The 27,244-nt window shown below is 39.5% G+C and overlaps 1 protein-coding gene across 1 annotated transcript in view; it reads left to right on the top strand.

Annotated features, from left to right (window-relative positions):
- The first annotated feature begins 590 nt into the window (after positions 1-590).
- MCU (mitochondrial calcium uniporter) overlaps positions 591-27,244 on the top strand; it is a 185,299-nt gene continuing 158,645 nt past the window's right edge. Inside the window, exon 1 of the mRNA XM_081074359.1 lies at positions 591-788. Coding sequence (XP_080930485.1) covers positions 642-788 — 147 coding nt within the window. The 5' untranslated portion in view covers positions 591-641. The remainder of the gene's footprint in view (positions 789-27,244) is intronic.

Here is a 27,244-nt window from a genome sequence, read left to right on the forward strand (position 1 = left end):
TCAGTATAAAATTGCTATAAAAGTTGAGTATTTGAAATGAATACAGGTCTGTTAATTCACTCTGATGGCATGTACTCATTCTAGGACTTTGATTCTACTCCTCCCATACTATGCTACTTATCACAGTCATTAGGTCACTCCATGATGTAGGGCTAATTTCAGCATATCCAAATGCCATCAGTTCTGAATGATAATTCTAGGCGTGTCGTTGAGATTCCAAGCATACCTAGTTAATGATTATTAATTTGGTACCTATTTTGCCAACTTAGAACACTCACGAAGTACAAAGCTTTGCACAAACGGCTATTTCCCCAGTTATCCTTATCATAGCTCTATGCTTGGAGCAGGTTAGCCGAATCGAATATGCCATCTCTATTGCTGCTCTTCTGAGGGGCTCGGGTGCCAATTACCCGTTCCCGAGAATTTGCCCGTAATTGACTATGTCCCACAATAGGTAACTCTGGAAGTGACAGGCAGCCTCAAGTGGGGTTCTCCCGCCTGTCGATTGGACCTTGCAGGAAGCCCCGCCCTATCGACTCAGTCAAGGGCTGCAGTTGGTCCGGCGCCGGTGAGTGGCGGGTCTCAGCTCCGCCCCGGCCGTCCGCTGCGCCGCCTGGGTCGGCGCCGTTTCCAGTTGAGAGATGGCGGCCGCCGCAGGTAGATCGCTCCTGCTGCTCCTCTCCTCCCGGGGCGGCGGCGGGGGCGCCAGCGGCTGCGGAGCACTGACTGCCGGCTGCTTCCCCGGGCTGGGCGTTAGCCGCCACCGGCAGCAGCAGCAGCACCGGACGGTGAGTGAGCGCGCCCGGCGGCTGCGGGGAGGGCGGGGCGGCGCCGGCGTGCGGGAGCCTCCGGCCGGCAGGCCGCCGGGGCAGCTGGCGAGTTCCCTCAACTCGGCGGCCGCTCCCGAGGTTGCCGGGCAGCGAGGAGCCGCCGTGCCCTTCAGGCGCCTGCGGCGGCGGCCAGGAAGGGAGGGAGAGCGGAGGAAGCCGCGAGGAGGAGGAGGAGGGGCGACGGCGGGATGTCCCCGCAGGACCGGGGACACCAGGGCGGGGACGGCGCGGGGCTTGAGCCTCTCGCTGACCCGCCCCCGGGCGCGGCCCCTCCCTCCTCCTTTCTCAGCGGCTCTGCCCCGAGTCTCCCGCTCGCAGCCCCGAGCAAGTTGTCCCCCTGCCCTCCTCCTCTGGGGGCGTTGGGTGTCCTGAGTGGACGCGGCCGCCGTGTGTGTCAGGACAGTGGCCGAGCCGCGCTTCTGTGAACTGTCCCCGGAGGCACCCGGGACCCGCCGGCCCGCTCCCGGGGCCTCTCCCGGGCCCTGTGTGTGGGGGGGGGGTGGGGGGGACAGCAGGGAGATGAAACTTTGTCCCCGCCGTGCCTGCCTGCGGCTGTGGGCACAGGAGCCGCTCCCCGGCGAGGGATGCTGCATTGCTTCAGGCGGCAGGAAGCTCCGTCCCCGGAGGTCCTGAGAGGTCCTCGGCGCTCCTTCGGAGGGCGCGTTTACGAGCATGTCCACGCGTGCCCGAGGGAGGAGGCGTGGGGGGCAGGCAGAGGGGACGCGGACGTGCGAAGTTGTTCACGGAGGCCGGGGTCAGCTGGTTGTGCTCACCGGGTATCGCTGGGTGTCACTGGCTGGCAAGGGTCAGCCGCGAGTTTTTTTTTTTTTTTTTTTGGAACAGCCTTGTCGCGCGCGTGTATGTGTGTGTGTGTGTGAGTCTGTGTGTGTGTGTGTGATTTTTTTTTTTTCCAGTTGCAAGACATCAACTTGAAGTTCTTGACCACACAAGTCAGCAGGTTCCTTTCCGTTGGACTTTCTAGACACAGAGGTGTGGGTCTCTGGCCAACTCCGAGAGCAAGAGTGTAGGTTTTATTTCCTAGGGCGAAGTTGTGTAGCCTGGTACGGAGAGAAGCCCTGCAGACCGCCCGATAGAAGCAACTGGTACCTGCAGCCCTCGACAAATCCATCCACGGGTCTTGCTCTGATTACAAAGCTCTGGAGAGGAAACTGAACTGGAGGCTTTCAGAGAGGGTGCCCCGAGACCCATGACAGCCTAAAACGAAGTGAAAGAACTAGGAAAAGAACCGAATGCTTTGTCAGTGCAAGTTGGTGGTGTCCTTTATTAGTCATAGGTATGGACGCTATCCTCATTCTTGTGAAAAAACGGCACTTCTTCCTGCTTGGCATACTGACATAGTGTTCTGCTGGAGCTTTTGGGTGAGAGCCATGCTTTTCCACAGTGTTCATTGTAGAGCTGCCTGTTTCATAGCCTCCAGTTACGTGTTTTGTTCTCTTAAAAATATAAGGCCGCCCCCAAATCTGCTTGTATTCCCCTCTCCCTCAAACAATTTAAAGGCTTCCCAAGTTGTCTTTATGCATTTTGATAATACATCTTCTGACTTTGCACAGTTTGTTTTTAAGACTTTGAGCGTGGTAGTCACTTAGCGTTTTTAAATTTGTGCCTTGTGTGTTTTCCCCTATGCAGATCTGCTAGGCTGTGAGTCTCTTCCTTGTGTGGGTACTTCATGAAAGTGTTCTTCTGGGCTGTTCCGGGATGGGTAAAAGTGATGTGCTGAATTTGTAACTGAAAGCACAATTAAAGTGTTATTTTTGAAGGGCAGAAGTGTTACGGGAATGATGACTTATAAACGGACTAAAAGTTGTAAGATTTTGAAAAAAATTGTACCTGATTATTTAAAATACATAAAGAGGTTTTTTTCCCCCCTTTTTCTGCAATTTCTCTGAAGCTATCATGTACACAGCTGCCTCCATCTGTTACTCTTACGATTCCTCACAAGACTCGGTGACAAAGGTATCTCTTGGAGATTTGTGTAACTCTGGACATTTTATGCCTGAAATTGAGACCCAGAATAGGAGAGACTGGGTTAGGATTACACAGCTAATATGCAACAGTTTTAGGTCTTCCACCCATCCAGATATTTTGACTCCCTTATTGTGTTCTTATTATAAAGTGCAATTGCTCCTTTACATCTCTGTCCTTCCCATAAGCTATTGCTTATTAGGAAAGTAGTGGGTTTTCAAAACCCTATGAATGGGAATTTTCCTATAAGTAGATGTTGGTATGAGGCAAAGGTGGTAGGCAGATATGGGAACAAACAACTTGCTCTTATAAAGGTCCCTGAGAGACACTAAGATTGAATCCTGCACGAGACATCCTGTGTATGTGCAGCAGATGGCACTCTGCAATGAGCTAAGATCACACGTCCAGCTTATGCCACTTTTGTTCTGCTGTAGTAGGTATGGTGAAGTAGAGCGGGGGTTGGGGGGGCATAACCAATTACAGTACTGGTTAACTTTCTGCTGGAGAGGCATGTTTATGGAAATCCATCTACTCCCAATTTGGAGAATGAGTCCAAAACAAAGCAGTTCCGTTAATTGGTAAATGTGATTGCAAAGTTATAAAACATAACTCCCCGCCATTAAAACATTATTCAACTGAGTAGATAGGAGTAACGGTGTAGGGGCCTATTCAATATTTGTAGCACCAGCTAGTGTAATTTTTCCTGGAATGTGAAGAGCCTGTGATTGCTTCCCAGCTTGCAACTGTAACTAAGACTGATATAAAATGTTTGTCTCATGCCTTTCTGTGTGGTTAGTGAAGGTAGCTGCTATTTTCAAGGAGGATTCTTTAAAGGGGGGAACTGCCTTTCATTGTGAGCTGTGTAATTCTTTTGCTAAATCAAACTGTTTCGCCTTTGATTATGACAGCTTGACTGTTGCCATTTCTTAGCGGTCAACAGCTATGCTGAGTTACTAAATCTCAAGTTTACTTAATTCTGTCATTGAACTGTTAGTATAGTGTGTGGCTATCCCTCTCTACTTGACACATTGTAGTTCTTTGGCAGAGATATCTATCACTTTAGTTTAACCTGAAAGTTTTGACAGAGGTTGCATTGCCTGACACAGAGGCAAGTCCCAGTTCTTTGATTGGGTTCCTCAGGGTCTGGCCCAGTCTTACTTTGCCAGGTCCACTCCGGCACAAATACTCCACTGTATGTTCGGCAGTGTCCTACGTTTCCACACCAAAGTAAATGTTTATGCAGTCCTCGTATCTGAATTTCAGTCTTAATCACTCCTTTAACCTCTGAGGTCCAATTCAGGTTAGAGACTCTGACCTACGACTCCTCTTTGAATCTCACTTCCTCACTTTGCAGATGAGACAACAAACCTGATGGGGACTGAGGGAAATGACTTGTTAGGTTATGCTTGGGGTGAATGACATCTGGGATTAAAATTCTTTTAAATGGAGGTGGGTTCAAGAAGAAGTCCTGGTCTGAATCTTGATGGGTGCAGTAGTTCTTGGCTCTTAGTCGCTTTCTATTCTTCTATTTTGTCCTCTCTGAATTCTGATAGGATTTATTATTTTCAGGACACAGATTGACACTGACTTGTTTTGTTCTCTGAATGTTTCATTTGTGGTATCTTATCTTACTGAAAAGATAAGGCAAAGATTGTGTATCTCATTACCTTTCTGTCTCTCATCAACTCCAGCACAGTGCTGGGTACATAGGTGACCTCAGATAAGCAGTCATTGAATATGCACCTGTTTGTCTGCTTGTCAGTGAAAAGGTACACTCTTTCCCCTCCCCTGGTTTGATGTGTTTAATGGCCTGTTGCTTCCATAGCCTCACTTGGGTAATTGCTGTAAGTTTGGTATTGCCAGTGTTGTCTTGGGTTGTATGTTACGCTTCTTTATGGTGGACTAATGGAGAGAGTTGGTATCATTGGATTAGCTCTACAGTGGTACCAGAGCCAGCAGAAGTATAATAAATACCCAGATTATTAGAAATATATGTTTAAATCTGATTCTAGATTTGTTCTTGTTTTAGTCTACTATAACATTAAACTTTTGAGGGTTCTGCTTAGAGTAGACTTGTTTTTAAGGAAGCAAACATCCTTTTTCTTTTTCTTTTTCTTTTTAAATTTATTTATTGGGGTGACAACATCCTTTTTCTTAAATCTCAAAATCTTGCTTATTTTGAACCCCACAAAACATTTGGGTGAATCCATTTGGATTTATTCAACAAATTCTGATTATTTGAGCTTTTCTGAGTCACAAGGGGCTCTATATACTTTATGGAAGTCTATTCCAGGAAGAAATCTAAATAGAAAATGCTGCATCAAAAATGGTATATCAAAGGCAAAAACTGAACGTGAATCATTTTCGGTTTGGGCGCCGCCTCCTGTGTGAAGTTAAAATCAAGGGATGGCCGTGCTCATCCGCTGTAGGACTTCATTGGTACTGTTATCTGCACAACTGCTGACATGTTGCTTTTGTTCCTTTTTGTATTCCAGCTTTACGTCCCCGTGGGTTTTCTTAAAAATTTCTGTTTTTCTGAGATTAAGGGCCAGATTACCTTTTAAGATCTCAAGATAGCTACTCAATGTAAGGGAATTCCACATTCTGTTTTTGATGAATACCATACCACGGCTCATGGCTATGTTAGAATTACAGGAATAACTTACTGTTAGAAAAATAAGATGTTGTAACGGGAGACACATACTTAAAATAAGCCTAACATTTAGAGCTCTGAAAGATCTTAGGTTAAGGAAACAAGAATGCAAGAGCTTTGAAACGGCCTTTTCCTTAGTAGCCTCGCAAGTTACTACAGAGCTGAAAATGTCTCACACATCTGCTGGTTTTCCCATTCAGTTCTTTTCCTACAAAATTACACAATTCTGTGCTGCATTTTAAAAACGATTAAGCTGAGACTGGTTTTGGAAAGTGAATTGGGGTCAAATTCTTCCAGTAAGTACTTACACTCAAACACAGTCTTGAATAATTGCTCCCTGATTTAGATCAAGCTTGATTTGATGATACCTGTTAAAAACCTATATTCTTCAGGTTGAACACAAAAGAGGAACAATCTATTTATTTATTTCACTGCACTTTCTTAAATGCTTGCAATGAGACAGCCTGTCTAAAAATTAAAGTTCACTTCAAGCAAAGCAGTTTTAATAAGTTTAGTGAGTTATTGACCCATAAACTGCATACAAGCTTGAATTTTTCCTATTGATAAAAATATAGCTTGGTAAATTACAACACCAAGTGGGTCTAATAGCATGTCAAAACTTTTTTCTAATGCAATTCTGGAATAATTGGATAATATGATATTGCATTTTGACATCTCAAAAATAAGAGCCTTTTCTAAAGGTTGTTTAAGCACATTGATAGTATGTATTAATCCAGAAGAAAGAGGTGTTTACCCTTTATGTTTTGCTACTAAAGTGTTCCGTTTTTACATATTTTTTTCTTACTATTTATTGCCCACTTTATTGTTTAGCACTTGTAATAATCACCAGAAAATTGCTGCGGAGCCCATTAGGTGTTTGCGGCTGTCCAGAGGATAGTCTCAAACATAAAGACTTAACAGTTGCTGCTTATAGGTTACATGATCCTTTAAACTCTCTTTTTTTTTTTTTTGCCTTCTAAGACTGGGCTACTTTGGAGTTATTTATCTATAGTAAGTGGTGTTACAGGCTGTTTAAGAATATTAATGTCTGCTTTAAACTTTAGAGAAAGTTAATGTGACTGATAATCTGTCAAATAACAGGAAAGCAAAGAGGTCAGTGTGAGCGTCCTGACCTGTACAGACACAGGAGTGGACACAGAAGAAAGCGTCTAAGGTTTGAGGGCATTGTTACCTTGTTTAACTCCCAGCACATGCCTCTGAGAGGTATTATTGTCCTAGTTTTATATATGCGGGAATTGAGGATGGGATGGATTCACTTCTTCTTAAGTGTCATATACTGTTTTAAAGCTCGGGATGCACAAATGGAGAAGACAAATGTTTTGGAGCTGAGATTTAGCCTCCGTCTGGCTAGACTTAAAGCCGTACCATGCTGGACGTCAGTATGGAGCCTCCTTCTCTTTCATCTTCCGCTCTTTCAGCCATGTTTCTTTCTCCAGCATCTACTGCAGTTTTCTTCCAAGAGATCTCACCATCCTTCCCCTTGACAACTTTTCATAAATCTGTTTCTCTCCCCTCCCCTCCAGGTATTAGCTGATACGGGGCTAAGGTATGCTTCTTAGGAATCTGTAATTTAGTTTAGGATTCTAGTAGATCTGGTAATTACTGAGCATTGTTTCTGTGTCAGACACTTTGATAACATTGTGTAGTATACTACACACCAGTCCTCAGGCCAAATGCTGCTACCATTGCACAGATGAGAAAACCATGACCTAGAAAGGGTAAGTAACCTGGAGTCGTTCCGAAAACATCTGTCGAACTCTTACTCTTTGTGGGACGCTGTGCTGGGAAAGACAGATGCCTCTGAGATGGTCGTCTGGCCAGGCGACATGGACAAACAAGACTGTAACTGGCTGTGCCTTCCTTTTGTTTTCTTATGGCAGTTCAGTGGGAGCACTGCCTAGACCTACCAGAGAGAGTCGGGCAACGTTTCACAGGGGAGGCCTCGCTTAAGCTGAAGTATGAGGCAAGGTAATGTGTGGGGGACTGGGAAGGTGGGGGCCACATTCCAGGCAAGACCAGGATCTGACGTGACCGTATGAGGAAGCAAGACGTTTTGGAGAAGCAGCCAGTAGTTTGTCATAACTGGACTATGGGCAAGAATAGCCAGACGTTAGGCTGGACAGTAGTAGCAAGGCCATTAATTGTATTTATCAAGTGCAACATGTTTGCAGCGCTTTCCAGAGATAATCTCACTTAATTCTTGTGACCCCCTAGGAGTAGGTACTGTTATGACCCTCAGTTTACAGATAGTGAAGCTGGTTACCTCAGACTGGGGGAGCGATTTGCCCAGGAACACACAGCTAACGAGGGGCACACCTGGCGTATGAATGCAAGCAGCCCGGCTCCAGAGCCGCTTAACCGCTGGGAGGGAATCGGACTGTGAAGGGACTTGTGAAGGACTGAAATTTTATTATGTAGGACAGTGGTTGTTTTAAAACTCAGTCCACAGTAGAAATACATTTTATATCATGACCCGGCATATGAATGTGTGTGTAAAACTAAGAAAAGTTTCATGAATCAATATTTTTATCATGTATGCAGCATACGTCGTTTCTGTTCTGTTTTGTTAAAGAATGCTGGTTGGGACCCATTTAAATTGATTCTACAATGTAAGCTGCAGTTTGGAAAAATCCTCCTAGTCAATAGGTGAGTGTCCAAAGAATTTCAAGTAGGGGAATCACATGATCATGTCTGCGCTTTTAGGCAGGTCACACTGGTCACTGTAGGAAGGCTGGATTAGAGAGGATGGGCCCAGAAAGGCAGAGAGGCCAGGAAGGGGCATTGGAATGGATCAGGCATAAGACGCCTGAACTAGGACAGCAGCACTGGGGATGGAGAAAACGGAAGAGAGAGAAGGGAGATTTAGGAAGTGGAACTGATAGAACTTGGTGATTGGATATGGGGACTATCAGCTAGTCCCAGGTAGAAAGGCAGTTCAGTCCAAGGCCACCTGACTCTATTCCTCAGGCGCTGAAACTTTGTGTGTTTCTTGTTACAGTCAGTTAAATATGCTCTGCTTCTATTTTTACGTATAAAAATGTGTTGACATGGTTTATTCATTTTTAAATGATTTTTAAATTTCTATGTGAAATCAGTTGCCCACCTTATCTCCATATTCCTGCCTCCCTTGCACTCCCCCATACCATCAGAGTCTGGAAGGTTTGCACAGCAGTATGAAAAAGTTCACATAGCATGATGAGCACTCAACAAATCTTTGTGCGTGTGTTCTATGTTATATTCTTCTAAAGCAGAAACTCAACAATATGTTCATTAATTAGAGGAATACTTCTGAGTAATTTTCTTTGTTCTTTGTTTCTTTGTTCTCTTTAACTTTCCATTTTTGTAGGACTTGATTCCCTTTAGGGAATATTGAATGTTGTATATATGATGGTCTTATCTTAAAAAAACAAAAATGCTCATTCCTAAGCATGAAACCTTTTCTTAGTAAAATTTTAGCAACCTCTCTTTCCACATTAGAAATGTAGATGTGAGATTCATACTGCTTCTGCCACCCTAGGTTCTCAAGGGAGGTATTAAAAAAAATACAATTGAGAACAAGTTATTTGGAGTTATTCTCTAACATTTCAATTGATTAGGTACTTTGCTGGATTGCTTTACTTAGAAAGTACATATTCTTTGGTCTTCGAGGTATTACAATACAAAGATAAGTCTCTATTTATTTGATAACTATGACAATTTGTTTAGAGACATTACAATATCTGCTTTACCAGAAGAGGTTGTATTTGCAATATAATTAGTGAGCCTTTTGAAATCTTATGGGAATTAAGGATCATTGTACTATCACAGAATTTTTTTATTAGTTTTGTGAAGTAAATAAATGAAACGATAGAAGTGGTAAAGAGTGTGTGTGTGTGTGTGTGTGTGTGTGTGTGTGTGTTTCCCAGTCACCAAAATAAAAGTAATTAAAGAGGATTAGGTGCCATGTGGTATAATAGAGTTAGGCTCAAGGTTCTGTTCCTTTCTGTTCCATGAACTTGCTACCGTGTTTCCCCCAAAATAAGCCCCACTTAAGATCGTTAGCCAGATGGACGAATTTAGTACATTAGGACGATGTTCCAGAAGATGACATGATTGTATTTGAAGAAATGTAGATTGTTGTACATGAACAAAATAAGACATCCCCTGAAAATAAGCCCTAATGGAGCAAAAATTAATATAAGACCCGGTCTAATTTTCGGGTAACAGTATTTACTGGGGAAACAGTATTTAACCTTGTGCAACTGACTTAACCTCTTAGGTCTTAATAAGTAAGGATGCTTAATTAGGTTAGCCTAAAGGGCTTCTTTAATCCTAAAACACATCACTTTTATGTAGCACATTACAAATAATTTTTATGTTATTTCATTGGGAGGCTTGTATAAAAATCATAAACTCAAGTGTAACATATTTGCTTATTCTCAAAAGGTCAAAGGCTTAAAGTGAAGAAAAATGGCTTTCTAGTTCCTTTTCAGGACAGTTTGCATAATTCTATCATATTGATGAACAGTTTACCCTGCTTTCCTCTTCAACAGGTCATTATGTCTTTAGTCCCATCTTTTTCTTTTGTCTACTTTTCCCAGCCAAACTGCTGAAGGAGTTGGGGAAGAGGTGAGGACGTGGTGGGCACCTCAGAGCTGGGGAGATGGGACGAGGAAAAAAAGCAGTTAATGCTGGAGTGCTGGTGTACGATGATGGCACTGTTCTCATAATTAGTTTATTCTGAGCTGTGGCCTGCCAGCCTAACACAGGAAATGTGTCTGTTTTCCTTTGTAAGTACACTGTGGGATTCCGTAATAACTGATGAGTTGCCCATCGTGGTCTATTCTCCCAGACTCTGTGAACTGAGCCAAATACAGTGTCAAGAACATAGACACTCCGTCCGTGTTGAATAAATGAGAGTCAGAGTTAAAAAGCCTTAGGTGCCGTTGTCTAGACCCTTCTACCCAGTGGACCACGCAGCTGTAGATCACATTATATGCCTTGATACTACCTTGAGGGGAGTCTTAGAAGTATGAAGAAGGAGTTACTTTTCTTTGACTCAGGCAGCAGCTAATAATCTTAAAAGAGTTCACCGATTGTGCTGAAACAGCAGGACTATGTAAAAGGCTAAGTTAAAATAGTGATGAAAAAGACTGTTGTGCTATTATGTTGTAAGTAAGTTAAGAAATTGACATAATGCATCTCACCTGACAAGTATCTGGATTGAGTAGGGGAGCAGAGAGAGGGGTGAAGGGCTGGGCGCCGCTGAAGAGAGAAATGAACTATTTGAAAGAGGTGCTGCCAAATCTAGATTCCCTGCATATATATATTTTCAAAGATGACAGATTTTTGGAGGTGTTTATTTTGGAACTAATCTTCTATATTTCCATTCTGCCCCCACTATATCCTGTATCTCACACTGCCAGAATTCTGCTAGCTGCCATGAAGCAGGGCTGTGGCAAGTGGCCAACTGTGATAAAAACCCATTTTTCATTTTAAAACAGAGTATAGATGTCAGAATACTTTAAAGAAATATTTAAAGATAGATTGACTGGAGTGGAAGAGGTACTAAAAACCTAATGAGAAAATTGAAAGTTTTTGATGGAATTTTATTTCTTTTGTAAACAGAAGAAGACTAGCTTATGTCTGTCAGTTTCTCTCTCTTTGTTTTTTTTGCCCATCTTTCCCTTATCTTTAAATGCTGGTGCTAGAAGCCCTGAATAGACAGGATAAATGACTTTTCTGATCAAGAAGAGGTGGTACTGATTTTTTTTTTTTGAGGGAATTCCAAGGGTATACTCATTACATGTATGCATGTTAATAGTTAGGTTTTGTTTCTTTGTTCTTGTTTTAATTCCAAACAAAATGAAATCATTTTTTTCCCATTTCCAGCTCTGACAAGCTTCAAAACAAAATGCTGTCTAAGCATAGTTGAGATGGTAAAACAGAATTGTAGTATAACATATTGCAGAACTTTGGAATATTCATTTATTAGATGGAGAATTGAACTCCAGTCAGTGCTTTCTTTAATTTCTCATTCTGCGTTGGTGTTTGATTCAGAATGAAATCAAGTTCATAGCTTGGCCAAGGTGCCACAAAGTCAGGTGAGCTTTAAATATATAATGGTTTTCTTTTTAATGATTGCTGGAGCTTTTAGCAGTAAAAGGGGGGAAATGAAAGGGAACTATAATAGATTTCTTGCCTGAAATGAGAATTCTTGGTAAGAGTAAAAGTAGAGGGAAGCTAGGGCCCTGAGTTACAGATCTGAAGGTCATATTATAGCCAGCATGAGAAAGTAGCAGTTCTAGCGGGGAAGAAAAGACAGAAGATAACAACGGGCTAGCAGGCTCCCTTGGAAAGGCTCTTCCATCACCTGACGTCTTTGTTTTTTTTTGGGGGGGCGGGAGAGTCCTTCATCAAGAAATTGTATTGTGTTCAGGCAAACATCCAAGGAAAAAAGTCTTTTTTTTCCAAAAATTATGAAGTATGTCTATAAAAACAAGTCGAGTAATGGATTTCCTTTAGCTTGAGAAATTAAAACTACAGTGATAAATGCTGCCTCACCTGTTTCCTGCCCTCTCTCCCAAAAGTAACATCCTCCTCAAATTGGTGTCTACCATTCCCATGCTTGTGTTTATGCTGTATGTATATAAGCCTTATATAGTATTGTAAGCATGCTTTAAACTTTATTTAAGAAGATATTACACTGTATGTATTCTTACACAATTTGTCCTTTTTGCTTAATACTTTAAAAAATATTTAAACTTCACTCACTTTTTAACTTTTTTGTGATACTTCACTTTTATGGTATTCCACATATTTAACCATTCTCCTGTTAATCAAAAATATTTTTAACTGAATTTTTTTGTCGGGGGAGGGGTGAGGGGAGAGGACAGGAAGGAGAAATGTATTATGTCATTTTTAAAGTTGGGCTAGGAATGTTGTTTGGACTTTCAAAATAGCCAGTTTCCTTTTTCGGTATGGAATGTCCTCATTTATCATATTCCTGGGAAAACCCTTTGTACTTCCCAAGAGAAGGCAGAGAAGAGTAATGTTTCATTACACAGATGAACATGTCTTGTGCAAAATGCAGGCCAGCGTCTGCTATAATACAGTGAGCTCATGAGGGATTGAATTGCTGCAGCCAAAGCTTGGTTTACTGTATTAAAATTCTCGGATTTTTCAAGTGTGGATAAGCTGTGGATGGAAACGTGTTGGCATTTATTTCTTGTTTGGTTTTTTTTCTGTTTGGAATAATTTGCAATCTGGGACCATTTTCTTTATTTTGTAAAAGAATATGTGTCTTAAACAGTAAAAAGACTATTCTTGAATGGTGTCGTGGTTTTGTGGAGCAAAGAAAATAAGGAATGAGGGGAGTTACTTCTTTTTGAGGCAAGTAGTTGGTGAGAAATAAATACTTGTTTTAATAATAAATCTTGTATTTGTACTTGATAGTGTATATTCTTACCTTGTAGTCATTGTTTTAAAAAAGCAATCTCTGAAAAATATTTTTTCTTCCCAATTTCATTTGTAACATCTTTGATAATGGTATGAACATTTTTGCAAAATATACAGTACAGAGCTTCATTCAGGTTGTCCCTCCAAATTGCTATAGTGCATTAACCAGAAATGCTGATGCAGGAAGGGAAACACTAATAAGTGGGATGCTTTCCAAGGACCGTTGCTAAGGCAAGGTGAACACAAGCCAAAATCGAGAAGAAAATGTGAGTTAGGCACCCAAGATGCAGTCTGTCCAGAGCTGCTATTAACAGTGAAAATCCCATTGTAATTAAATTACTTGAGACCTGAGCAGTTTGAATCACCACAGTGTCTTAAAAATGTGACTCCACTGTAAGCATGTTAAAACTTAATTGGAATGAAAACTTAAATTATCTTTGCTTTTTCTTATTGGATAGATTCTGGTGCCTCAAAAACGATTAAACTCATCTGTCTGTTTCTTCCATTGTGGTTCTCATGGAAGGAGTGCTGAATGGACCTCAAGTAAAAGAAGAGATTTTTTGGGGTTTGGAGGGATAGGAATGATTAGATAAAAGGAGGAGAGATGGTATTGGTAATTAAGAATGATTTTTGTTTCTCACTATTGGTGTTTTTCTTGCAAATCACATGATTTTTTCCCTCATGAATTATTTTACCCATGAACAGTGTAGGTATGGGGAGAGGAAGTAGTGGTGTGTGAACAGGCTTTAAAAAAATTGTTATTATTTTTGAATGATCTCTGATTCACTTTGCCATAAGTCAAGCATTTTGAAACAACTCCTAAACCAGAGAGTTGTGTGACTAGGCAAGATTTTTTTTAATGAACCCAAATTTCTAAGTCTTGAAAAGTTTTTTCTGAAACAAGTGGAAGTTCCTAAATGAACCTGGATAGCCTGGGTCTTCTATTGCCAGGGTCCCCGTAAGTTTTTAAAAACATTTCGTATTTCTTCATTGTTTATTATGGTTCTATCTATAGATGGGGTGAAAAAAAGTTTCTCTTCATTAAAACTGTTTTTAAAATATGGATTTATGAGTTGTTGCTTCAGTCTCATTTTTATGTCTGTATGAGATTACTACATGGTTATCAAAGATTCAATACTTTTTTTCCTCTGGGGTGGGGGAAAATGCATATTTCAGTTTCTCATAACCATTCTGGATTTCTTCTAGGTTATAACTCATATTCTTTAAAAAGTGCCCTCTTGTTCTAAGAGTTACTGTAATAACTGCCTGGCGCTAAGATTGATCTAAAACAGATCTTTTCAGACTTCCTTCTCTGTTTTGGCATTATATGCTGAGGTGCCTACGTCAGCAGGCTCAGGAGGGCCTTACCTTTGACATTGACTTTACTCTTTTCTATTCTTTTAGGTCTTTCACTACCCTTTCTACAGTGGTTGGCAAGATACCGTTTCCACCTCATTCTCCATGTACCATGTCAGTGACATCTTAGCTGCTAGAGTGTGGAGCTGGCCTGTGGGAGTCAAGTAAGTGCCTTTTTTACTATTTGGCATGGTTTTTGCTTACTTTGCAAAGCCATGTAGAGGAACTTCTTCAGATTAGTCTTTAAAAAGGCACTTGCTTGATCCTTGTGGGCCGGCCCTTTGCTCCAGGCTGCTACTGAACACCTGGGAGCTAACATGGTGCTGAATTTAGCGAGGTGACTATTCCAGAATGACACATTTTCACCAGGGTAGACCCTAGGGATGAGAGATCAGATCTTGGCCTGATTAGACCCTGTATAGATGAGCAATCCCCGTCCCTTTCCAGAATCAGTCAGAACTTCTATGTCAGCGCAAACTGTTAGTTACTCTGGCCTCTTGGCAATTTAATAGGTTATGGGTGACCAAGGGTCTGTTGGTCTAAACCAGCTGGGTTGCGTGGAGAAAGAACAGTTCTCCCAGGAAAGCCAATGACCTTGAGATTTATCTGAATTAATTTACCTTAACATATGGAAGAAGTCATGTTTGGCATTAATGAGGTTTGGATTTCTGTATTTATTGCTAAAGTCGCTAAAACTTGGTATTTTACTTTTGCAGGTCACCTTGTAAATTTTGCCTATGTAAATTAACACATCCCCTGTTATGTCATAACAACCATGTAAGGGAGAGTGTTTTCCTGCTCTGTCTTAGGTATTGGTGATGTGACCTGTTCACGCAGGGGAAACGAACATTCTCAGGTATGTGAAAATCATGATTCATAAGCATTTTCTTCCTGCAAAAACAACACAGTTTATTTCAATGTGAACTCATGATGTGGTTTTACAAAATCTGTCTTACCAGTTGGTTTTCCTTCCCTTGATATTATAAAACAGGGATTGGCATATTATAGCTGAGACCACTGTGTGTTTTCATAAATAAAGTTTTATTGGAACACAGATCTGTTCATATGTTGTCTATAGCTGCTTTTTGCTACAACAGAGTTGAGTTGTGACAGAGACCAGTGGCCCATAAAGTCTAAAATATCTGGCTCTTTAAGAAAAAAATGCCAACTCCTGCGATAGAAGACCCATACTTCAAGTTGCATTTAGATATAAACTTGCTACAACCACAATTGAATGCAAATAGTCTTCTAAAGAGGAAGCAATGACCTGTGTCAGAATGCTGATGAGCAAGTAATATTTGTAATATATATAGTGGTAGAATTGCTAATACAGGTTAATGAAATGGAAAGCTGTGTATGACGGCAGTCCACCTTCTATTATATTCCTTCCCCTCCCCCTGTCCCTCAGGCGGTGTAAAAATGTATCCAGTGGCAGTATATTATTTTTCTTTTTAGATACCCTAAGGGTTCTATAGAACAGATATGGATAAAAGATTTAACTAGGTTATGTGGCTATGCCAAGGGTAACGGACCTCTTGATTCATGGAAGAAATATTAGGGTTAAAATGGACTTGAGATCATGGAAATTGAGGAACAGAGGTGTTCAGGGAAATGTTCAAAGATCTCAGAGCAGATTAGTGGCAGAACTGAAATGAGAATCTAGATGTCCTGCCTCCTTGCCCAGAGGTCTTTCCACTAGGTCTCATACCATATTAGGGCTACTTGTTTTCCCTACTCACTGTAAGGCACAGTCTGTTTCTTTTCCTTTATTCCTCCCTGATGTAAAAGCAAAGGCTCGATGATTTAAACCACAAAAATATGATTTATTGGAGAATTGACCTTATGTGGATGCTTGGAGTTTGGATGCTTTTATTTTATTGTTTATAGATAACTGGGGAATTGCTTCTTAATGATTCATTAAGTACTTTTATTGTATACTCAAAAAGGTTAGATTAGTTAGGATAAAAAAGAAAATCTGAGCCTTGTTCATGATTTTATAGCTAGGAGCAAAACCAAAATCAGAATACAGGAGAATGCTTCTCCTGTATATCTATGTGTCTAAATCCATAGATAGATAGATAGAGAGAGAGAGAGAGAGAGAGAGAGAGAGAGAGAGACAGTCTAATAGCTCTTAAGTGCATTTGGAGTGCATTCTGAGGAGAGTTGAGCAGGTGTGTTACAATCTGTAGACTATGTTGCAGTGCAGTATTTTTAAGAATAAAGTTTATTTTAAAAGTTTTGGATTTACGTGAAAATAGTACACAGAATTCCCATATTTACCCGCTTCCCATTTCCCCTATTATTAACATCTCACATGTGGTACATTTGTTACAATTAATGAACCAATATTTATACATTATTATTAACTAAAGTCTGTGCTTTATTCAGATTCCCTTAGTTTCGCCTGATGTTCTTTTTATGTTCCATGCTAATAAATAAAAGTTTATTAGCATGATCACTGATATAGAAGACAGCCTCCTGAAGGTTAGACTAGTTCTGAAGTCCCTTTCAATTTCCAGGAGTGTGATTAAATGAGTACAGTCTTAACTGTTATAGAGTTCTGACTTGTAACATTTATACTCTGTAACAAATTGAGAAAGTCGTTACTTTATTCATAGAAATGATTCTTCAATGGTTTGTTTCTAAATTTTTAGCATCATCAGTTCCAGAAAGGATAAGACAAACTTGGTTACTTCTAACTGTTATTATCACAGGCTAAAGTGCTGGTGAAAATATTCTAAAGTAAGTTGCCCTCTTTAGCAGCAATGTGGTTCAACCACCCTGCTTCAGTGTTTACCCTCTTGAAAGTAGTTTCTGAAGTCAGCACTTTCTGATAAATCATTAATCATTTTAATTTCCCTATAAAGTCCTTAAAATATTTCTTCCTTAAAAGTTCATTTGTTATTTACTAAAGTTGAGTACATGCATGCTCCATGACTCAACAGTTTCACTTCTGCGTTTATGCACAACAGAATTGTGTGCTTATATTCTCCAGAAGACATAGACAGAAATGGTCATGGCAGGACTAGTGGTAATAGTCCAAATGGGAATTTTCCACATGCTTATCCATGGTAGAATGGGTAAATAAGTTTCTGGTACAATCACATAATGAGCATTAAACAGTAATCAGAATGAACAAACTACAACTACATGTAACAGTGTGTGAATCTCATAAATACATTGCTGAGCAAAAGAAGCCAGACACTAAAGAGATCATACTTTATGATTCTTTTATATAAGTTTCCCAAACAGGTAAAGCTAGCCTTTGGTGTCAGAAGTCAGGAGATTGCTGATCCTCGTTGGGGGTTGGGGAAAGTGTCTGAAGGACCCTTCTGGGTGCTAGTTATGCTCTCTCTGTTTCTTGTTTTGGGTACTGGTTTCATGGGTGTGTTCACTTTGTGAAAATTCACCAAGTGTATATGTTTTTCTGTATTTATGTTATTCTTCAAAGAAAAGAGTATACAAAAAATATTAGTAATTATGGAAAAAACACAGAATTCACTGCTAACATTTAAGGTATATATGGAGAACAAACTGGACATAGTAACCTTATATCTTAGGCTATATGGTGTCCAAATTATAGGATTATCAAAATGCCATTGGGTTACCGGAGCTGTTACAGTCTTATTTGTATTATAAGATGAATAAAATAGGTAGAGCTGATGGCTGCTTTTTATTGTAATCAGGTTTTGTGATGCCTCAGAAAAGACTTTTTGTTTTCTCTCCAGTCTGGATTAAATAGAGTCACCAAGTCACAATATCCATTCATTCTTTTATTATAGTAAAGACTGATAAGCCAAGTATGAACAGTTGTGACCTGGGTATGTTACTTGTTTATGCCTGCTGGAATCTCTCCCCCCCGCCCCCCCACTGTCTTTATTAGATATTCTACATGTTCTTTTGGCTGTCAAGGCATCGCTTTAAACTTAACAAGAACGTGGAGTCCTTTCCTCACGTGGAGCCCCTTGATGTGACTTTACTGTTTTTTTCTTATTGGTACCTTTGGTTCTTCCAATCACTTGAGTTAAAATTAATATTTTGCTCTTCCCTTTTTGTTGACAACACTTTCCTATCCTTTTTTAAAAAAAATGTCAAATACGCATAACATGAAATTTACCATCCTACTCATTGCTGTAGTGTATAGTTCAGTATCTCACCCTTTTATTTACTAATTAACTTCTAGTTGGAGCCTACCTTTCTCATCTTACTTATGTTGAACTTGGTGTTTCCATTATCACCACCTTTACCCTTCTTTAAACTCTTACCATGTGTTTGGACTTTTGTCTAAATAGCAACTCAACTTTCAGTGTTTCCTCTGCAATCAATCAATTCTGCATCCTTCTGCCAGATTTATCTTTCTAAAATTTCACTTGCAAAATCATTTTTCACACAAAACTTTTGCTTACTTCTATCGGTAGGGTTTAATGCAAATTCCTTAGTCTGATATTCAAGGCTTTCTGTAATTGAGTTCCAATTTATCCTTCTCTCTTTAATGATAATGTTATTTTTGATAACCAGTGACTGCTTACTAATTTCCAGGTTATGTGAAGCACCATACATGCATGATTTTATTTAATTTAGTCCTACTGTAATTGCCACTGCTGAGGGAAATAGAGGCTGGAGGGTTCCCAATAACGTGCCCAAGCTAGTAAGTGATGGAATTGGGAGTTCAGACGTCTGTCTCCATCCTCTACCTCTGTCTCCATCCTCTACGGTTGTAACCCCCATCTCCCAGTGCTCCTGAATGTCTTGCTAGTTCCCAACCACCGAGTGTGTTCCCGCCTCTATCCCAGCTCCGCTCCTTTGCAGATTCACTGCCTGAAAGTTTCCTTTCTTTCCTCCCTCACAGTCTCATACCGCATCCTTCAAGGCCTAGCTCAAGTCCCGTCTGTTCAGTGATTTTTTTTTCCTCCTTCCCCCCAATAGATAGAATATTCATTAGCCCTACCACATACCTTTTACTTTCACTGCTTTGAATCTGTATCTTTTTTTATATGAATTATTTAGTTTAGATTTCAGATTGTAACCTCCTAGAGATGGAGGGCTTGGATTATAGATTTTTTTTTTGATTAGTGCTGGATATTGTGGCATTATAGGCGGGAAGCCTGTTTACTATTGCCATATACTGATTCAAATGAGAACAGCTCTTCGTATCCAGAATTGGAAGTTCCCTCCCTCTCCCACCACTGGCACTTTGGTGTAGGCCACCAACATGTCTCCCCTGGATTATTTACCTGCAGCCTCCAAATTAGTCTCCCTGCTTTTGTCCTTTGTTCTTTATGGTCAGAACTCAAGCAGTGGGATTGATGATAGAAGGCAGAAGACTCCCCTTCCAACAGCTTCTGATCTCAGTGTAAAAGACAAAGTATGGGCATGTGCTGTTAACGATGGGATGTGTTCTGAGAGACATGTCTTTAGGCGGTTTTGTCGTGGGAGCATCACGGAGAGCACTTACCCAAACCTAGATGGTACAGCCTACTACACACCCGGGCTGCACGGCATAGCCTACTACACACCCGTGCTATATGGTGTAGCCTGTTGCTCCTAGGCTACCACGCTACACAGCATGTTACTGTAGAAAACACGAGATTAAACCAAGCACAAGAGAAAATGATGCAATCAGGAGACATGGTAAACACGAGATGTATGAGACTGCTGTCCGCCTAACACGGCGAACATTTTATTTTTTACAAGTAGAAAGAATACACTCCAAAAGAATGATTAAAAAGTATAGTATAGTATATACATAAACCAGTAACAGAGTCTCATATCGTCCATCCTTCAAGGCCTAGCTCAATTCCCGTCTGTTCAGTCTTTATTATCAAGCAGTATGTACTGTACAGAATTGTCCGTGCTGTACTCTCATAGGACTGGTAGTGCACTAGGTTTGTTTACGCCAGCTTCACCACACACAGGGGAGTAATGCGTTGTGCTACGATATTATTATGGCTATGACATCACTAGGCGATAGGAGTTTTTCGGTCCCATTATAATCTCATGGGGCCACCGTCATTTTTGTGGTCCATTGTTAACCAAAATGTCCTTATGTGCTGCACGACGGTACTTAAAAGTGGCATACAGACAGCAGTGTACGGTTAAACTGGATCTCCAGAGGGGAAAAGCCTCTGATTTGTAGCATTTGCCTGTTTCTGTGGTATAATGACTCCCACGAAGGGATTCAAAGTTCTGGAATGTATAACAATCTGCTCTTCAGCTGATACCAGCCAGCTCTCCACGTCTGAACATTTGGCTCCCTGTCTGACCCCCATCTGCTGCCACGTTCCCCCTGCCCATTCTGTTACTGTGTTCCTGACCTCCTTGCTGTTCCTCACACGTGCCAGACATGCCCCCACACCTCACAGGATCTTTGCATTTTTCTATAACGAGAATGCTCTTCTGCATACATGCAGCTTTGCTTATTTCTTATCTCTCAGTTCTGCTCAAGTATCTTCCATGATCTGCCTACATAAAAATGCAGTCTTTCCCCATCTACTGAACACTCCCTTTCTCCATTGCATACTCTGCTTTATTTTTTTCTTGGCATTTCCAACATATTATACGTTTATGTGTGACCTGCTTTCTCTCCCTGTCCCTCCATTAGAACAGGAACATTTTCTTCGCTAAGAATCCTTAGCACCTAAAAGAATATCTAACACACAGGCGCTCAAGTAGTTGTTGAGTGAATCGATATACACTTCTTTAAAGATGTACCTTTGAGTGTGTGTATTTCCCCATCTGCAAATATGGAAGGAATTTAAAATTTTTATTTTATTGGTTGTCCTGCGATGATTTCTAATATATGCTGCAGTGTTTTTGTACCTGTCTGATGCCCGGCTATCATGATGCATTCCTACTTTTTCTAGGCATTGTTTTCTGTAGGTGAGGATAATGGTTAAATTTGCTGTTGAGACTGAAAAAGAAGCATTTCATTTTGATTGAAATGAAAGTGTCTGCAATACATATAAACAAATCAGTTTGGGACTGTCATTGTTAATTGCAACTTGAAATAACTGTTCTCTTAAGTTCCTTATGAGGAACTCAGCAATATTTATGGTTAAGTGTATGTTTTGTAGTGTGTTATTTTCACAGTGATGTCATTGTGAGTTTTAAGATCTGTGGTAAGTAATGTGAAAATGGAATTTGTGCATTTTATTTGCAGACTAAAATGGGTTTATGAGGACATTTTTCTGTATAAATACTAAAATTTATAGACCAGTTTATGGTACCAGTTTATTGTAATTAAAAAGGTGTATGACTTCTCTTGAACTAAATGATGACTTTCCCTCTTGATCTCAGTTGCTGCCTTTTTCTTTCTTGAAGTGGATTTCAACCCTCGACTTGACTTAGTCTAGGCATAGAGAACCATCACAGTGAGGTAGCAAGTTTGAGTTGTAGTTACTGCCAGTTTTCTTTTTAGTTTTAAATGTAAGTATTTTTTCATTAAACTTTATTGGGGTGACAATGGTCAATAAAACTACATAGGTTTCAAATGTACAATTCTATAATACATCATCTATATATTGCATTATGTGTTCACCACCCTGTAAATTCAAGTAGTTTTACAAGTAAAATTTCAGCGTAATTAGAGTTGGAAGCATGATAGCCAGAGTTAATTTTTTCAAGTTAATCTTGGGGTGTGGGGTAACCATAATAACAGTTTTGTTTGGAGGTTTAAATCACAGAGGTCAAGTTGGTCTGAAGGGTGTGGGTTATTGTTTAAAAAAAAAAAAATCACAGAGGTCAGAACTCGAACTGAAAGCTGTTGCTTCTTCCTGGCAGACAATTAAGAAATGGAGAAAAAAAAATCTGTTTCTCTTTCATGAGAGAATGTGTGTTACTTTCTTGAGTGACATTTTAACTAAAATTTGCAATATTTCTTTCCGCAAGACTTTTGGACATTGGAGAAAAAGGCCCTTTGTCTTATGAAAGCTTAATTTCCTTTGTTCTGTCACTTTTGTCTTCAGTATATATTTATCTTCTAGAGGTTTTTTATTAAGATTTTATTTTTTATAGCAGTTTAAGATTCACAGCAAAATTGAGGGGAAAGTACAGAGATTCAGACTTTGTTTCATAACCACATTTTTAATAATTACCAGACAAATTTGTTCAGAGAGAACAAAGATAAACATAGTTTTCTGTTCATTTGTTTAATGTTATGATTCTTATTTTTTTTCTAACACATTCAGAATTACCCATTTTAAATGCTTTTATCTATGTATATATATTAATATCTATATATTAAATCTTTATCATAGAAAAATTAAGACATGCAGAAAAATATAGGGCAAAAGAAAATGCTACTTAGAGACAACCATTGTTAACATTTTTATGTATTTTCTTTCAGACATTTTTTATGGAGTTTATCTTGCTTTTGATAAAAGCACTGTTCATCTTTATATATACAACCTAAAACTATGTAATAATATTTTGCTTCCTTTGCTTAGCATTATACCAAATATTTAACAAACTTGTCATGAACCTTTAATGACAGCATGATATTCCAAAGAGTGGCTGTATCATTGTTGTGTTTACAATACAATTTCCAAAATAGATTTTTTTGGTTGCACATTTAAGAGTTTTAAAGAATAAACCACCTTTCCCCTGGAAACAAGTTTCAGGAAAAATGAAAAAGGAAAATAAAAACCACGACCAGTATTCACCTGATGAGCCTTCTGTAGGTGTGTTATTGTGTGGACAGAATTGGTGACCGCCCTGACGATGGTCTGTGTTACACACTCAGTGTAACAGCCACAAATGACAATAAGGTTGTTTAAAAGTCCGTTTGTTTGAGATGCCGTCTTCAAGAGACCTTTTGTCATTTTAGTGAAAACTGTCAGATTCTTCTTAGGCTTTCAGAAAGCCCATTCTTCCATCTATAGATTTGGTAACCAAGAATACTAAGAAATAATCGTCTTATATAAACTTTTCTTTTAGACTTGCTATCTGGTGTTTTTGTACTTTGTGATGCTTTCATAAAAGTGTGTAAATGTACTGTACTTTAAAAAACAAATCAATTTCTCTGTTACACATTTGTTTCCATTCTTTTGCTATTACTTATTTTCATTGCTACAGTGAATAACTGTGTATTCATCATTGCTCCCTATGAGTTTATAGAATCTCTTCCTAAAAGCTGAAGGTATAAGAATTACTGTGCTTACATCTTTGCGAACACAATGTGTTACGAGACTTTTGGGTCTCTGTCTGATTGGTGAAAAAATGGTACCTCAGTATAGATTTAATTTGTATTAAATGAGTGAAGTTGAACATTTTTTAAAGAACTATATCCTTTTGCTGTGCAGTAGAGCTCCTATTCCCTAACTCTTATAGTGATGTTGATCTTTTTCTTTTGTGGTTTGTAGGAGAGCTCTTTGCGTTAGGGAAGCTAATCCTTTGTGATCTGAGTTGCAATTTTTTTTCACCTTGTCAGTTTTTAACATTTAAATCCCTTAAGTCTGAGTCTACACGTTCTACTCTTAGGCATAATTTAAGGGCTGTATTATGTATGAAAGTAGGGAGCTACCTGTAAATGTTGCTAAATGAATAAAATATTTGTCTTGAAAATATCTGAAGACAGTTACGTGGATGGAGGTTAGATTAGATTCATTCCTTCTTATGTGAAGAAGCAAATTTCAGCTAACCACATGGAAGAATTTTCTCTCATAATATCAGTTTTAATATGGAATGGGATCCTTGGGACTAGATGGATTCTTTGTTACTAGATCTGTTATTGGAAAGGAGATACCAACTCTTGTCACTTAGTGTTGAACAAATGAATCTGGATTATCTGGAAGGTCAAATTAGCTGATTTCTAATAACTCTTTAAAAAAAGTTTTCATGCTGTTTTTATTTAAAAATACTACTTTCTGTGTCTACACATTTATTTTCATGTAACTGAATTTATATTTCTTTCCTCGTTTCTTGCCTAATTCCCTTTTCTTCCCATGTTGCTTCATGTTGTAGATTAAATATTTTTCAATAGTTCCCCCGTACTTGAATCGTCATCCTATCTGTTTTTCGTCTGCCTGTCAATGCACACACACTCCTCCAGGCACACATGCATATGTAGAGTTGTTTTTTATTTTGTTTTATATAACTGGATCATATTATGCATTCTTTTCTTCATCTTGTTTTTCTCACTTGATAGCAATTAGTAGAACATCTTTTAAGTAGACCAGTATAGCTCTAAATTATTTACTTAATGGCTGTATAAAATATGTCATTATATATGCAATTGTTCCCTAGTGCAACTGTTCCTTTATTTAGCTAATTCCTGTTGTTGATCGACATTTATTCTGGTTTCCTTTTTTTTTTCACTGTGAGCACTATAGAAATCATCTTGTGCTGGCACATTTATTCTATGAGATAATCAGGAGTGGGATTGCTGATTCAAAAGGTATATACATAATGATACATGTATATTTAATAATATTTAATAATTACAATCAGATTGTTTTCCAAAACCAGCAACATAAAGAGTCTTTCTAAGGTCCCTTCTGACTCATGTAAGACCATAAAATATAATTTTGTAGTCTTTTTATAGGTGTTAGTTACAGGATTTTCTGGATTCTTAAAAGACTTTATCTGATGAGTTATCTTTATAAAATTGATTCTGTGTTTTGTGTGACCATTACTTTAATACAAAACAATATTTTTTCCTCAAAGTTCTAGTTTATGTAACCAGTACCATTATAAGACTAGAGGGTAAATGGAATTAAGACAAATTTGACTTTGGGGATGAGCACATTTTGGTAGTAGATTTTTATCTTTAAATTGGGTGTTTCCTTAGTTACAAGAGGATTAATTATTAGAATCTCTTTCTCTAGTAGTCTCTCAGCTTGAACAGATAAATACAGAACACCAACGTTCAGAGAGAGAGAATACTGTAGAAAATGTGTGGGTAGCTATTGTAGTTTTACACAGCAGAAAACATCTAGAATAAAGAATAGATGAAAACGCGCACTGAGAATTAGTGTTCTTGAAACATCATCAAATACACCATTCCCTAGCCCAGCATTCAAAACCATTCATAATCTTTCCCGTCTTGCCTATTTAAGATACTTCCCACTGAGCTCAACACACTTTTCCTCCATCCTGTTTGCCACCCTTATTCCCAGTGCCATTTGTTTTTTTTTTTTTTTCATAAATTTATTTATTTATTAGTTTCAGGTGTACAAAACAAGGTAATACTTAGACGTTCATCATCCATATCCCTCACACTGTGAACCCCCCTCCCCCCATCCACCATCCCTCCGACCCCACACCGAACCATCACATTATATATATAAAATTATAGTTGGCATTCATTAATGTCCAGCCTCTGGTGTCCAATGCCATGATCAGGTATCCACAGCATCCCTGAGGTGGTCTACCAAACCCCAGTGCCATTTGTTTGTTGTCATCCTTTAGAAGGCGTGTGTCTCTTCTCATACACGCCTGTAGAAAGATGATCACCGCTCATCTTTTCAATGCTCAAGTTCCAGCTCCTTCATGAAGCCTCTCTGACATCTCCAGTTCACGTTGATCCTTTTTAGCTCTTAACTACTATAGCACTATTTAAAATTTCTTCTGCCTGGTTCCTACGTATATATTTATGTAGCAATAGAACTTTTTGGAATTTTCATTGAGTGCCTCTTGTATGTGCAGCACTATTCTAAATATGTACCGGGTACACAGGGATAAACGCGGGAGACAATGTTTCTGTCCTCATGGAGTTTACATTCTTGTGTGGAGAGCTAGCCAATAAATAAAATAATTAACAAGAAAGTATCAGACAGTAAGAATCTGATGAAACATTTATGAAGAATGAATCAGATATCTTAGTTGCAAGTGGTGGAACCCATTCTAGTTAGTTTAAACAGAAAAAAAAATACTTTTAAAGGTTATTAGGTAGCTCACAGAACCTTTGGAGTCTACTTAGCCAGGAACAATGCCCACATTATACGGTACCACTGGGCTGCTTTGGGAACAGGTGTTAGAATTTGCACTGACTATGCTGAGTATGAGATGCAACTGCTAGGACCTTGGCCGTATCTGCTTCTGAAAGGGAGCTGTCATTTGAAATGTTCTGTCAAACAGATTCCATATGGCGCCTTTATTATATCACTTGCTTCCTAATCGAAATGTCATGTGGATGTGTTTGGTTGGCAGAATCTAGGTCATGTACCTGCTTCCCGTTTGCAAGAGAGGCTGCTAATGTGTATTTTTGACTTTTGTCTTGGGGAGGCAGGAATTATGAGATGAGAAATGGTCTGAGAGGAGAAATTCTCTAAACGAAAAGGCTATTTAAAGGTGCCGAGTAGTTAAACACCATGGGAAATTTGATATGGTAGAGAGTGATTTAAGGCTTAATTGAGATTTGAGTAGTCAGAGAAGGCTTCTCTGGGGTCAGGATACTTAAGCTGAGCCCTAAATGACAAGGAGAAATCCATGTAATAAGGGTGAAGAGTATTTCCGCGGAGGATGTCAGTGCAAAGGCCCTGGGTGGGAGTTAGGCTGAGGCTGGGATGGTGGGTGAGGGCCTGTTGGAGGAATAGCAATGGACGAAGTTGCTGGAGTGTGATGTGATTGATGGGTGAGAGGGAGGATACAGACGACAAAGGAGAAGGGTTTGCTTTGGTTTTAGCGGAAGTTTGCGGGCACTCATCTCATTTCCTTTTTCTTCCCCTGAGATGTCCTGTTGAGAGTAGGGATGTAATTATAGGTATAGAAGAAAGATATTTCTGTGCTATTAAACTCCATGAACTGTTGGATATCATGGAGTGACTAAAATTATTTGTGTACTGTTTTGGAGAACAGCATGAAGTTTCTAGCAAAGATAAGAAAACTAGAAAACTTATATGTCAAGTGAATAATGGGATGAAACCTCGTCTTTTTATTCCAGTGCCCCGATCTGGTGGGCCTTGAAAGACGTTGCCTCTTTGTTCCTTTTACCTGGAACAATGTGTTGTGGTTACAGTTACTTGTA

The sequence above is a fragment of the Rhinolophus hipposideros genome (assembly GCF_964194185.1).
Source record: "Rhinolophus hipposideros genome assembly, chromosome: 15".
In the NCBI taxonomy this organism is placed as follows: Eukaryota; Metazoa; Chordata; class Mammalia; order Chiroptera; family Rhinolophidae; genus Rhinolophus; species Rhinolophus hipposideros.